The sequence below is a fragment of the Gobius niger genome, assembly GCF_951799975.1.
Source record: "Gobius niger genome assembly, chromosome: 1".
NCBI classification, from domain to species: domain Eukaryota; kingdom Metazoa; phylum Chordata; class Actinopteri; order Gobiiformes; family Gobiidae; genus Gobius; species Gobius niger.
This window is the reverse complement of record NC_136852.1, coordinates 76,313,353-76,326,515: the sequence shown is the minus strand read 5'-3', so window position 1 is coordinate 76,326,515 and position 13,163 is coordinate 76,313,353. Positions and strand designations below refer to the sequence as shown.

At 50.2% G+C, this 13,163-nt stretch overlaps 1 protein-coding gene across 1 annotated transcript; it reads right to left on the bottom strand.

Moving 5' to 3' along the window:
• Positions 1-9,359: 9,359 nt before the first annotated feature.
• LOC306977474 (uncharacterized protein) lies at positions 9,360-12,538 on the bottom strand (the record flags this gene model as incomplete). Its single annotated transcript, XM_079575805.1, has 2 exons — positions 11,486-12,538; positions 9,360-10,511 (listed from the first exon to the last, which is right to left on the bottom strand). Exons 1-2 carry the CDS (start codon positions 12,026-12,028, stop codon positions 9,360-9,362), a joined length of 1,695 nt encoding a protein of 564 aa, XP_079431931.1. The 5' UTR covers positions 12,029-12,538.
• Positions 12,539-13,163: the final 625 nt, after the last annotated feature.

Genomic DNA, 13,163 nt, shown 5'->3' with positions numbered 1-13,163 from the left:
AGGCAAGAACACACAATATAAAAACACACTGGGGCCAAAGTGCTTCACATACAGGCAAGAACACACAATATAAAAACACACTGGGGCCAAAGTGCTTCACATACAGGCAAGAACACACAATATAAAAACACACTGGGGTCAAAGTGCTTCACATACAGGCAAGAACACACAATATACAAACACACTGGGCCAAAGTGCTTCACATACAGGCAAGAACACACAATATAAAACACACTGGGGTCAAAGTGCTTCACATACAGGCAGGAACACACAATATAAAACACACTGGGCCAAAGTGCTTCACATACAGGCAAGAACACACAATATACAAACACACTGGGGTCAAAGTGCTTCACATACAGGCAAGAACACACAATATAAAACACACTGGGGTCAAAGTGCTTCACATACAGGCAAGAACACACAATATACAAACACACTGGGGTCAAAGTGCTTCACATACAGGCAAGAACACACAATATACAAACACACTGGGGTCAAAGTGCTTCACATACAGGCAAGAACACACAATATAAAACACACTGGGGTCAAAGTGCTTCACATACAGGCAAGAACACACAATATACAAACACACTGGGGTCAAAGTGCTTCACATACAGGCAAGAACACACAATATACAAACACACTGGGTCAAAGTGCTTCACATACAGGCAAGAACACACAATATACAAACACACTGGGGTCAAAGTGCTTCACATACAGGCAAGAACACACAATATACAAACACACTGGGTCAAAGTGCTTCACATACAGGCAAGAACACACAATATACAAACACACTGGGGTCAAAGTGCTTCACATACAGGCAAGAACACACAATATAAAACACACTGGGTCAAAGTGCTTCACATACAGGCAAGAACACACAATATAAAACACACTGGGGTCAAAGTGCTTCACATACAGGCAAGAACACACGATATAAAACACACTGGGCCAAAGTGCTTCACACACAGGCAAGAACACACAATATAAAACACACTGGGTCAAAGTGCTTCACATACAGGCAAGAACACACGATATAAAACACACTGGGCCAAAGTGCTTCACATACAAGGCAAGAACACACAATATAAAACACACTGGGGTCAAAGTGCTTCACATACAGGCAAGAACACACAATATAAAACACACTGGGCCAAAGTGCTTCACACACAGGCAAGAACACACAATATAAAACACACTGGGGTCAAAGTGCTTCACACACAGGCAAGAACACACAATATAAAACACACTGGGCCAAAGTGCTTCACATACAGGCAAGAACACACAATATAAAACACACTGGGGCCAAAGTGCTTCACATACAGGCAAGAACACACAATCTAAAAACACACTGGGCCAAAGTGCTTCACATACAGGCAAGAACACACAATATAAAACACACTGGGGTCAAAGTGCTTCACATACAGGCAAGAACACACAATATAAAACACACTGGGCCAAAGTGCTTCACATACAGGCAAGAACACACAATATAAAACACACTGGGCCAAAGTGCTTCACATACAAGGCAAGAACACACAATATAAAACACACTGGGGTCAAAGTGCTTCACATACAGGCAAGAACACACAATATAAAAACACACTGGGGCCAAAGTGCTTCACATACAGGCAAGAACACACAATATAAAACACACTGGGCCAAAGTGCTTCACATACAGGCAAGAACACACGATATAAAACACACTGGGGTCAAAGTGCTTCACATACAAGGCAAGAACACACAATATAAAACACACTGGGGTCAAAGTGCTTCACATACAGGCAAGAACACACAATATACAACACACTGGGGTCAAAGTGCTTCACATACAGGCAAGAACACACAATATACAAACACACTGGGCCAAAGTGCTTCACACACAGGCAAGAACACACAATATACAAACACACTGGGGCCAAAGTGCTTCACACACAGGCAAGAACACACAATATACAAACACACTGGGGCCAAAGTGCTTCACACACAGGCAAGAACACACAATATACAAACACACTGGGCCAAAGTGCTTCACATACAGGCAAGAACACACAATATAAAAATAGAGAGTGAAAAAAAGACACACACGGCTGAGTCAAAATGCAACTCAGCTTGAATTGAACGGCTTTATACAAACAGATGTGTTCTCAAAGTTTCTGTAACGTTTTATGAGAGATTGTTCCAGAGTTTGGGAGCAGCTTCACTAAACGCCTGATCTTTAAACAGGATCTGGGCTTGTTCACACGCAGCTGATTTGAGGCCTCCTCCCCCTCACAGCCCCGCCTCCCCCTCACAGCCCCGCCTCCCCCTCACAGCCCCGCCTCCTCCTCACAGCCCCGCCTCCCCCTCACAGCCCCGCCTCCCCCTCACAGCCCCGCCTCCTCCCCCTCACAGGCCTCACGTCTTTAAACAGGATCTGGGCTTGTTCACACGCAGCTGATTCGAGGCCTCCTCCCCCTCACAGCCCCGCCTCCCCCTCACAGCCCCGCCTCCCCCTCACAGCCCCGCCTCCTCCTCACAGCCCCGCCTCCCCCTCACAGCTCCGCCTCCTCCTCCTCACAGCCCCGCCTCCTCCTCCTCACAGGCCTCACGTCTTTAAACCGGATCTGGGCTTGTTCACACGCAGCTGATTCGAGGCTTCCCTGATCTGACCAGAGCTCAGAGAGAAACAAACCCATTAAGGCACTTTAAACATCTGGAACAGGAGCCAATGGGAGGCCAGCACAGGGCTGATGCTCCCGCCTCCTGGTTGCTTGTTGAGGAAGTCCAGCCCACAATAGAGCCAGTTACAATAATCAAGGTGTGATGATATAAACATATATGTGGAAGATACGCCTTCACTTTACTTATTTGTTTGTCAAACTTGCTCCTTTCAGGCAGAGGCTCGAAGGGGAGGAGCCTCATGCCGGTCATTAACTTCTGCTTTTTTCTCATTAAGACTAGAGTTCTGGGACAGCCATGTGTTTACTTCTTGCAGACACTTGAGGGACTCGAGGGCGTTGGGTTTTACTGGGATGTGTCTGAACATCAGCAGCAAAACAATGAAAAATCAAATATTCCAGCAGTGGCAGCAGATATAAAGAGAAGAGGGACCTCCACAGTGTAGAGGAGCCACGCTCGACTCTAAAGGTTCTCCTGGTGTTACCTCGTGTAGGCAGGTGTACTGGACGTGGTACGGCGCCCCCTTCTGCTCGCCCTCGATCTCCACATTGATCTGAAGGCGAATGGCTCCAGACACGGCCGAGCGGTCCGTCCTTTTCTCTGTCAACACCACAGACGTGTTAAGATCGTTAAAGGCCCCTCCCCCTCACCGCCTCCCCCTCACAGGCCCCGCCTCCTCCTCACAGCCCCGCCTCCTCCTCCTCACAGCCCCGCCTCCTCCTACACACAGGCCCCTCCCCTCACCGCCTCCTCCTCCCAGCCCCGCCTCCTCCTCACAGCCCCGCCTCCTCCTACACACAGGCCCCTCCCCTCACCGCCTCCTCCTCTTCACAGCCCCGCCTCCTCCTACACACAGCCCCGCCTCCTCCTACACACAGCCCCGCCTCCTCCTCCTCACAGCCCCGCCTCCTCCTACACACAGGCCCCTCCCCCTCCTCACAGACCCCGCCCCCTCAAGGGAACAGAGCAGAGAGCAAGGTGTAAAAAAACAAGCCCCGCCTTCTTCTCCTCCCAGCCCCGCCTCCTCCTCTTCACAGCCCCGCCTCCTCCTCTTCACAGCCCTTCCTCCTCCTCCACACAGGCCCCGCCTCCTCCTCCTCACAGGCCCCGCCTCCTCCTCCCCCTCACAGCCCCGCCTCCTCCTACACACAGGCCCTTCCTCCTCCTCCACACAGGCCCCGCCTCCTCCTCCTCACAGCCCTGCCTCCTTCTCCACACAGGCCCCGCCTCCTCCTCCTCACAGCCCCGCCTCCTCCTCCTCACAGCCCCGCCTCCTCCTCCTCACAGGCCCCTCCTCCTCCACACAGGCCCCGCCTCCTCCTCACAGCCCCGCCTCCTCCTCACAGCCCCTCCTCCTCACAGGCCCCGCCCCCTCACAGGCCCCGCCTCCTCCTCCTCACAGTCCCTCCTCCTCACAGGCCCCTCCTCCTCACAGCCCCTCCTCCTCACAGGCCCCGCCCCCTCACAGCCCCGCCTCCTCCTACACACAGGCCCTTCCTCCTCCTCCACACAGGCCCCGCCTCCTCCTCCTCACAGCCCCGCCTCCTCCTCCTCACAGGCCCCTCCTCCTCCACACAGGCCCCGCCTCCTCCTCCCAGCCCTGCCTCCTCCTCCCAGCCCCTCCTCCACACAGTCCCGCCTCCTCACAGGCCCCGCCTCCTCACAGTCCCTCCTCCTCACAGCCCCTCCTCCTCACAGTCCCTCCTCCACACAGGCCCCGCCCCCTCACAGGCCCCGCCCCCTCGTACCTAAGGTGTACCACACGTCCATCTCTCCGCTCAGAGTCCGCACTTCGATGATGCTCTGGCCCAGGAAGTCGTCGGACTCTTTCTTCAGACGCTGCTTCATCCTGGACTTGATGTCATTGTCCTCGTCCCAAACCCGGAGGCGGATCCGCTCTGACGAGTTATGGACCTCGCTGCAGCCGCGGGATCAGAAACACAAACCATCAAACACAGTGTGGTCTTTAAGTCTTTACAGGAGATGATTCACTCACAAGTCAAACTTCTCCTCCCACACGGGGTTCAGGTTCCTGTAGATGGTCTTGGTTCTCTTCTTGGTCTTGCCCACCTGGAGGGTGACGTAGGGGTCACTGAGTCCAGTGCGGTCCTTGGCCTGAAGACCCTGAGCGCTGAGCACTGGAAGAGCAGCAGGTTTAAGTCCTGGTTAAGATGCGGATTGCTACCAGTTAAACTAGTTTAACTAGTTTAACTGGTTTAACTGGTTTAACTAGTTTAACTGGTTTCACTAGTTTCACTAGTTTCACTAGTTTAACTAGTTTAACTTGTTTCACTAGTTTCACTAGTTTCACTAGTTTAACTGGTTTAACTGGTTTAACTGGTTTACCTGGTTTCACTAGTTTCACTAGTTTCACTAGTTTCACTAGTTTAACTTGTTTCACTAGTTTCACTAGTTTCACTAGTTTAACTGGTTTAACTGGTTTAACTGGTTTACCTGGTTTCACTAGTTTCACTAGTTTCACTTGTTTAACTGGTTTAACTGGTTTAACTGGTTTAACTGGTTTAACTTGTTTCGCTAGTTTCACTAGTTTCACTAGTTTAACTGGTTTAACTGGTTTAACTGGTTTCACTAGTTTCACTTGTTTAACTGGTTTAACTGGTTTCACTAGTTTCACTAGTTTAACTGGTTTAACTGGTTTCACTAGTTTCACTAGTTTCACTAGTTTCACTAGTTTCACTAGTTTCACTAGTTTCACTAGTTTAACTGGTTTAACTGGTTTAACTGGTTTACCTGGTTTAACTGGTTTACCTGGTTTAACTGGTTTAACTGGTATAACTGGTTTAACTGGTTTCACTTGTTTAACTGGTTTAACTGGTTTAACTGGTTTGACTTGTTTCACTAGTTTCACTTGTTTAACTGGTTTAACTGGTTTAACTGGTTTAACTGGTTTAACTAGTTTCACTTGTTTAACTGGCTTGACTAGTTTCACTAGTTTCACTTGTTTAACTTGTTTAACTGGTTTAACTGGTTTAACTGGTTTAACTGGTTTAACTGGTTTCAGTGAACGTTCTGATGGATCTGTGTGAGAGCTCACGAGGTGAACGTTCTGATGGATCTGTGTGAGAGCTCACGAGGTGAACGTTCTGATGGATCTGTGTGAGAGCTCACGAGGTGAACGTTCTGATGGATCTGTGTGAGAGCTCACGAGGTGAATGTTCTGATGGATCTGTGTGAGAGCTCACGAGGTGAATGTTCTGATGGATCTGTGTGAGAGCTCACGAGGTGAACGTTCTGATGGATCTGTGTGAGAGGTGAACGTTCTGATGGATCTGTGTGAGAGCTCACGAGGTGAATGTTCTGATGGATCTGTGTGAGAGCTCATGAGGTGAATGTTCTGATGGATCTGTGTGAGAGCTCATGAGGTGAATGTTCTGATGGATCTGTGTGAGAGCTCACGAGGTGAATGTTCTGATGGATCTGTGTGAGAGCTCATGAGGTGAACGTTCTGATGGATCTGTGTGTGAGGTGAACTTTCTGATGGATCTGTGTGAGAGCTCACGAGGTGAATGTTCTGATGGATCTGTGTGAGAGCTCATGAGCTGAATGTTCTGATGGATCTGTGTGAGAGGTGAACGTTCTGATGGATCTGTGTGAGAGGTGAACGTTCTGATGGATCTGTGTGAGAGCTCATGAGGTGAACGTTCTGATGGATCTGTGTGAGAGGTGAACGTTCTGATGGATCTGTGTGAGAGCTCATGAGGTGAATGTTCTGATGGATCTGTGTGAGAGCTCATGAGGTGAATGTTCTGATGGATCTGTGTGAGAGGTGAACGTTCTGATGGATCTGTGTGAGAGCTCACGAGGTGAATGTTCTGATGGATCTGTGTGAGAGCTCACGAGGTGAATGTTCTGATGGATCTGTGTGAGAGCTCACGAGGTGAATGTTCTGATGGATCTGTGTGAGAGCTCACGAGGTGAATGTTCTGATGGATCTGTGTGAGAGCTCACATGGAATAACCGTAAGTGTGGTGATGCACTGACCGGTGATGGAGAGCTTGGCCGACCACTTGGACGTGCCCTCCAGGACAGTCTGCTTCACGCCCTTCATCTGCTGGATGTGGACGCTCTTGGAGATGCCAAAGACTTTTCTGATCTCCTCAAAGATCTCAGGCTTGTTCCTCTCTCGGATCTTCATCCTGTTCTTGATGGCGGTGATGATGTGCTGAGTGCGATCCTCGGCTCCACTCTTAGAGCTTTTCTCAGCGGCTCCTGCAAAAGAGCAGAGTCTGTACCAGGCGTTTCCCGTGTACGAGCTGATGATGGACTCACTCTGCAGACAGTCGGCGTTCAGCAGCTCTTGGCACTTCTCATGCACTTTGACTCCACACTGATGGCAGCGCATGCCCTGCCGAGCGATGCCCCACAGCAGCCCCTCGCACTCGTGGCAGTAGGTGGGCGTGGTGGCCGTCCACACCTCAAAGTGGTGCGGTGTGGTGCAGGACACGGGGTAGATCAGAGCCTGCAGGGTTTTCCGGTACACATGGCTCCTCTGCGGGACACAGAACAAAGATCACAGACTCGCTTCGTACGTGATGTTCCAAAGCAGAAACACGTTGTTCTGCACCTTCACGTTTTACATCCCTCTGTTTTAGGTACAATCACTCTGTAACAAGAATCTCTGACTTTCTCCAGGCTCCAGCTACAGTGAAATCTAAGTGTCACAGAGTCGTGACCAGAGCAGACAGAGACCACACCCACCAGATGCTCGTCCTTCAGTGAAGCCGGACCGGACTGTGCCAGGCCCACTCTCCTGCTCTGCACCACGGTCTGGGAACAAGACAAAAGTCAGAGTCTGTGGACGTGAGCTCTTTTCTGCTCTCTATGTGATAACATTTTGGAACGTGCACATGGACATGTTGGTGTCTCTGTACTTACCATGGCCTACAGGGGCAGCAGAGACGGGAAAACACAACAACGGATCAGTGACACAATCAGGACAATTAGATTTGACAGTTGTATCTTTTCTAAGTCATTCAAACATGTCAGGGATGGTGTACATATCTGGGCTGTCACAGATGTAGCATTGAGGCTACATATTCCTTTGAGCACTTTCATTTCCTCTGGTGCACGTCGAGCACAGAGCCTGAGTGAAATGTCTCTCTGAGTTTTGGGATAAAGTTCTAAAACTAAATGCATCGATGTCTAAATGTAGGACACAAGTTGACAGCAGACGTTTGGATAAGGTGAGTGTTGCTAACGTTAGCTTGGCGGCCTATTCATTCCTATGGCGTAGCATAGCCTAGCCACTTCTATTCGTTTACATGTATCAGTCAGTATTGAATATTAATCTGTTTTGAAGTTTTATCCTGACACTAGTACATATAGTGCATATACAGGTGCTCGTCATATATTATTATTATATTATTATATTAGAATATCATATTAGAATATCATGAAAAAAAGTTCATTTATTTCTGTAATTCAACTTAAAATGTGAAACTAATATATGATATGGACTCATTACATGCAAAGTGACATTAGTTACATGAGTGACATTCTAATTATATGACGAGCACCTGTATGTAAAGCATCACTGCCATGATTTCATGGTGTTTGGGTCAGATGTGGCCCGGAGTGCACAGACTCACCACTTCACTCAGGACAGGAGGAACAGGCCTCCTGCGGCGGAGCTCCGGGGTGCTGACGATCCCGAGCAGAGCCTTTCCCCTGCACGACACATGACACACGACACATGACACGTGACACATCAATACACGACACATGTTACATGACACACGACACATGACACACGACACATGACACATGACACGTGACACACGACACGTGACACATGACACATCAATACACGACACATGTTACATGACACACGACACATGACACACGTCACACGACACATGACACACGACACACGTTACACGACACACGACACATCAATACATGACACACGACACACGACACATGACACGTGACACACGACACATGACACGTGACACGTCAATACATGACACACGTCACACGACACACGACACACGACACACGACACACGACACACCTAAGGGGTGTCTTGTACTCGTGATGTCTTGTTTGCTTTTGTTTAAACTGTAATTTGTGATGCTACAATCGGCCCTGTGTTTCCTGTTCATTTCCAGTAAATGACCAAACTTGTGTAGTAAAAATGTGTCTTTATATTTACACAACAGCCAAAGCCAAAAGTGGCTCAGTTTCCCCTGATATGTTTATGACTCGTGAGTTAAAGCGTTGACTTTGTGTGAAAGACTTGCTGTGAGCTTTTGGTCGGCTGTAAGAGCAGAGGAAGGAAGAGACTGACCTCGCCCACGGGTGTTTGCCGGGACCGCCATCCTGTCCGTCACTCTGCAAGACAAGAAATCAAACATTGACATAGAACATTCTGAAATAATCCATGGCATGCACAGGCTATGAGGACGGGGGTTGAGTTTCAGTACACAGTTCCTCACACTTTAGTTTACTATTCAAAGAAAGGCTGCTGCAAGTTTGATTGAGTCAAATAAACATCTTCCGACAAAAGCGAGAATGTAAAACAAGTACAAGAAACCTGCACCTGATCTTCACGGAGTCTTCTCTCTGAAACACAGAGCAAATCAGATTATATCACATGAGCCACTAAACCCTTCTGGACTTAAACCATTTGATTTGATCTGGTGAACTTGAATGTCGTTTAATCAAATCTGCTAAACAATGAAGCTGAAGCAATGAAGGTGAAGACGTCGATGGCCGTTTTGTGGCCAAGAGGAGATGAAGAGTGGTGGGCCATGGACTGAGCCTTGGGAGATGCCTTGGGTGACTGGGACCAGATGGTTGTGGTTCGCAGATGTCCATGAAACAGAAAGAAACCGGTTCACTGTGATGAGAGCGGTGACTCTGGGGCGTTTCGTACCCAAGTCCAGGCCGCAGTCGGAGAAGCTGAACAAGGAGACGCTGGTGAGACGCCGACTTTCCTTCTTCTGCAGCAGAACCTCGTGAAAGCTCCTGCGGCCTGTGTTCTCCAGGCTGCTCTGGGGACTTCCCGCCTGTGGAGGAGGTCCCTCAGTGCCTTCGTCGCTCCAAGTGTGACGCTTCTCTGGACTGTCTGACCGAGCACGTGTGTCAGAAGCTCCGTTCAAAGTCTCGTCTGACCGAGCACGTATGTCAGAAGCTCCGTTCAAAGTCTCGTCTGACCGAGCACGTATGTCAGACGTCTCATTTAACTCAGAATCACTAAACTGAGACTGAACTTCTAAAAGGTCTCTGGTGTAGGAGGAGTCCAGAATGCTCTGAATGTTGAGGTATAAGTCTGTAGCGTTTTTCATTTCTCTGGACCAGTGGCCGTCCTCTGAACCAGGTCTTCCTTTGAACCCCAGCTCATAGTCCTGAGGTACTGGCCTTTGTGGGTTTAGGGTCTGCTTTCCAGCTGTAGTTGAGCTACAAACGGACCTGCGTGTGGAGCGTAGTGATGCAGTGCTGTAGTCCTGCTGGTTTCCTGAGGCCCAGCCTGCGTCCGCACCTCCACAGCACTCACAGGCCTCGTCGTAGCCGGTGTCCTGATGTTCCTCTGTGAAGTAACGCTGCCTGAGGTTCAGTGGAGGCCCGGGCCACATCCACAGGTCTTCTCCATCTCCGCGGAGATCCGAACAGGCTTCAGTCTCCAGGTCGGACTCGGACTTGGAGCTGTAGCGAGAGGAGAGAGAGCTGGGGCTGGGATAGTCCTGGGGGTCTTCAGTTCCTGAGAGGACATCTGGAGGAAAGTTCTGCGAACCTTTCGACTTGCAACCCAAAGAAGCATGAGCGCTCACCGGCCTCCGACGCAGTGCACCTCTGCTCCTCATCCTGGACCTTCTGGGAGCCTGTGAGTGTCAGACAGAGGTCATTTTACTGACAGTTACACGGCCTGAACAAAACAGCTGCCACAATAAAGTTCACACTCTAATATTTGGTTAAACGTCTTTAAGTGTTGCATTCATTTTACATCAAGATCTTGTATTGGTGATGGGAGAGTTAGACCACTGCGCTAAGTCTTCTCCAGCACATCCCAAATACTCTCAGTGGGGTTAAGAGCCGGACTCTGCTCCCTGAATCACTCTTTCACAATGTGAGCCCCATGAATCCTGACATTGTCATCTTGGAACATGCCTGTGCCATCCGGGAAGAAGAAATCCACTGATGGAATAACCTCTTCATTCAGGATGTTCAGGGGTTCAGAGTGTTGCTGAACCTCGACCTGACCAACAGCTGCTCCAGGTCAGAACAGGCCTTTGGTCAGGCAGTGGATTCTGTCATTGAATGAAGACTCAAACTAAGACAACAAAGTACAAGTACAACGTCCCTGTCCCCATAGTCGCATATTTCTGCAGACTTGTTTACTTTGCTACTACTTTTCCTGAATTGTGTTTTTGAATCATGCAGCTGTTTGTTTATTTCTTCCCAATGTAGCCGCTCTCGCTGAACTGGAAAAGATCCAGCTGCACAGATGTGTTAGATACTGTATGTGGATTGTTCAGGTGCAGTTAATAAGTTAGAGCCACTTCTCTCCACGGCCGGTCCAAACAAATGAGTATTTTGGGGAGATTATGTTTCCTGATCCAATAAATTGAATAATCCTGCCATCTCACATTCCCAACATGAGCTGCCTGAAGTACAGACTGTCCCAATTCTTACATTAGGACTGAGTCATGGAAACAAGATCCAAGCTCATAATGACCTTTTCAATCAAAGAGCTCTAAGACAATCTGACTACATAGGCTTAAAGGCCAGTGTAACATCAACTGGACTAAATGGTTGATACATATATTCATTGACTATACGTAAACGCGTGTGATACCTTGCTGTCGGCACGCATGCCCTCGATCTCCACCAACATGGCGTCCACACACGAGGACACCTCCTCCACGGAGCCCCGCACTGAGGTCAGGTGTTCCCGCAGGTCCCACAGCTCCTCCTGGATCTTGTTGATGCCCCGCAGCTCCTTCAGGATGCTCTCGATGAGGGCGCTGCAGTCCTCGTGGGAGAAGTCCAGGCAGTTGTCGGCGGAGCGCGGCCTGTTCTGCCTCTGCGCTGCCGCCCGCTGCTCCGCCCGGAGTGGCCGGTATCGGGGAGCCGGGTGTTCCTGGTCAGAAATCTCCTCGATTTCTCCTTCAAACGAAATGTGTTTCACTTTGGCTGGGTCTCGGGAGCGTTGGTGCCGTAAGGTGCAGGGGATTTTAATGCAGCCCTCCCTGTTCAGCTCCACCTCCCCGACGCAGACGGGCGCGGGGGAGGTGCTGGTGGTACCTCCCTGGGTGTTTGCTTCTGGCCCGGGATGAGGCCGTCCATGGGTGACCCTGTCCTCCACGGGGTGAACATCAAGGCCAGGGGATCCTTGCATCAGACGGTGTATTTTCCCCTTGCTGGCCACAGCCACCTTAGGGTTTGGAGCTCTCTTCTTAGGTGAGTGGGCCTTTGGCTTCACCACCTCCTCCCATGCTCTCTCCTCCCTGTGGTCCTTCACTCTCTCCTCCCTGGAGTCCTTCTGTCTCTCCTCCCTGGAGTCCTTCTGTCTCTCCTCCCTGGAGTCCTTCTGTCTCTCCTCCCTGTGGTCCTTCTGTCTCTCCTCCCTGTGGTCCTTCACTCTGTCCTCCCTGTGGTCCTTCAGTCTCTCCTCCCTTTGGTCCTTCACTCTCTCCTCCCTGGAGTCCTTCACTCTGTCCTCCCTGTGGTCCTTCACTCTCTCCTCCCTGTGGTCCTTCACTCTGTCCTCTCTGTGGTCCTTCACTCTCTCCTCCCTGTGGTCCTTCAGTCTCTCCTCCCTGTGGTCCTTTACTCTCTCCTCCCTGTGGTCCTTCAGTCTCTCCTCCCTGTGGTCCTTCACTCTGTCCTCCCTGTGGTCCTTCACTCTCTCCTCCCTGGGGTCCTTCTGTCTGTCCTCCCTGGAGTCCTTCACTCTGTCCTCCCTGGAGTCCCGCACTCTCTCGTCACTTGAGTCTTTCTGTCTCCCCTTCCTGTGGTCCTTCACTCTCTCCTCCCTGTGGTCCTTCAGTCTCTCCTCCCTTTGGTCCTTCACTCTCTCCTCCCTGTGGTCCTTCTGTCTCTCCTCCCTGTGGTCCTTCAGTCTCTCCTCCCTGTGGTCCTTCACTCTCTCCTCCCTGGAGTCCTTCACTCTGTCCTCCCTGGGGTTCTTCACTCTCTCCTCCCTGGAGTCCTTCACTCTCTCCTCCCTGGAGTCCTTCACTCTCTCCTCCCTTTGGTCCTTCAGTCTCTCCTCCCTGTGGTCCTTCACTCTCTCCTCCCTGGAGTCCTTCACTCTGTCCTCCCTGGGGTCCTTCACTCTCCCCTCCCTGTGGTCCTTCACTCTCCCCTCCCTGTGGTCCTTCACTCTCCCCTCCCTGGGGTTTCCGGCAGACATGATCTCGACCACGTGCCCGGTCCACCTCTGCACGACTCACGGCCTGTGGTCCATGTCTACAGAAGTTAGAAGAGCGTAAACTGTAATATATAATCATTCATTAGGACAGATCATGAAC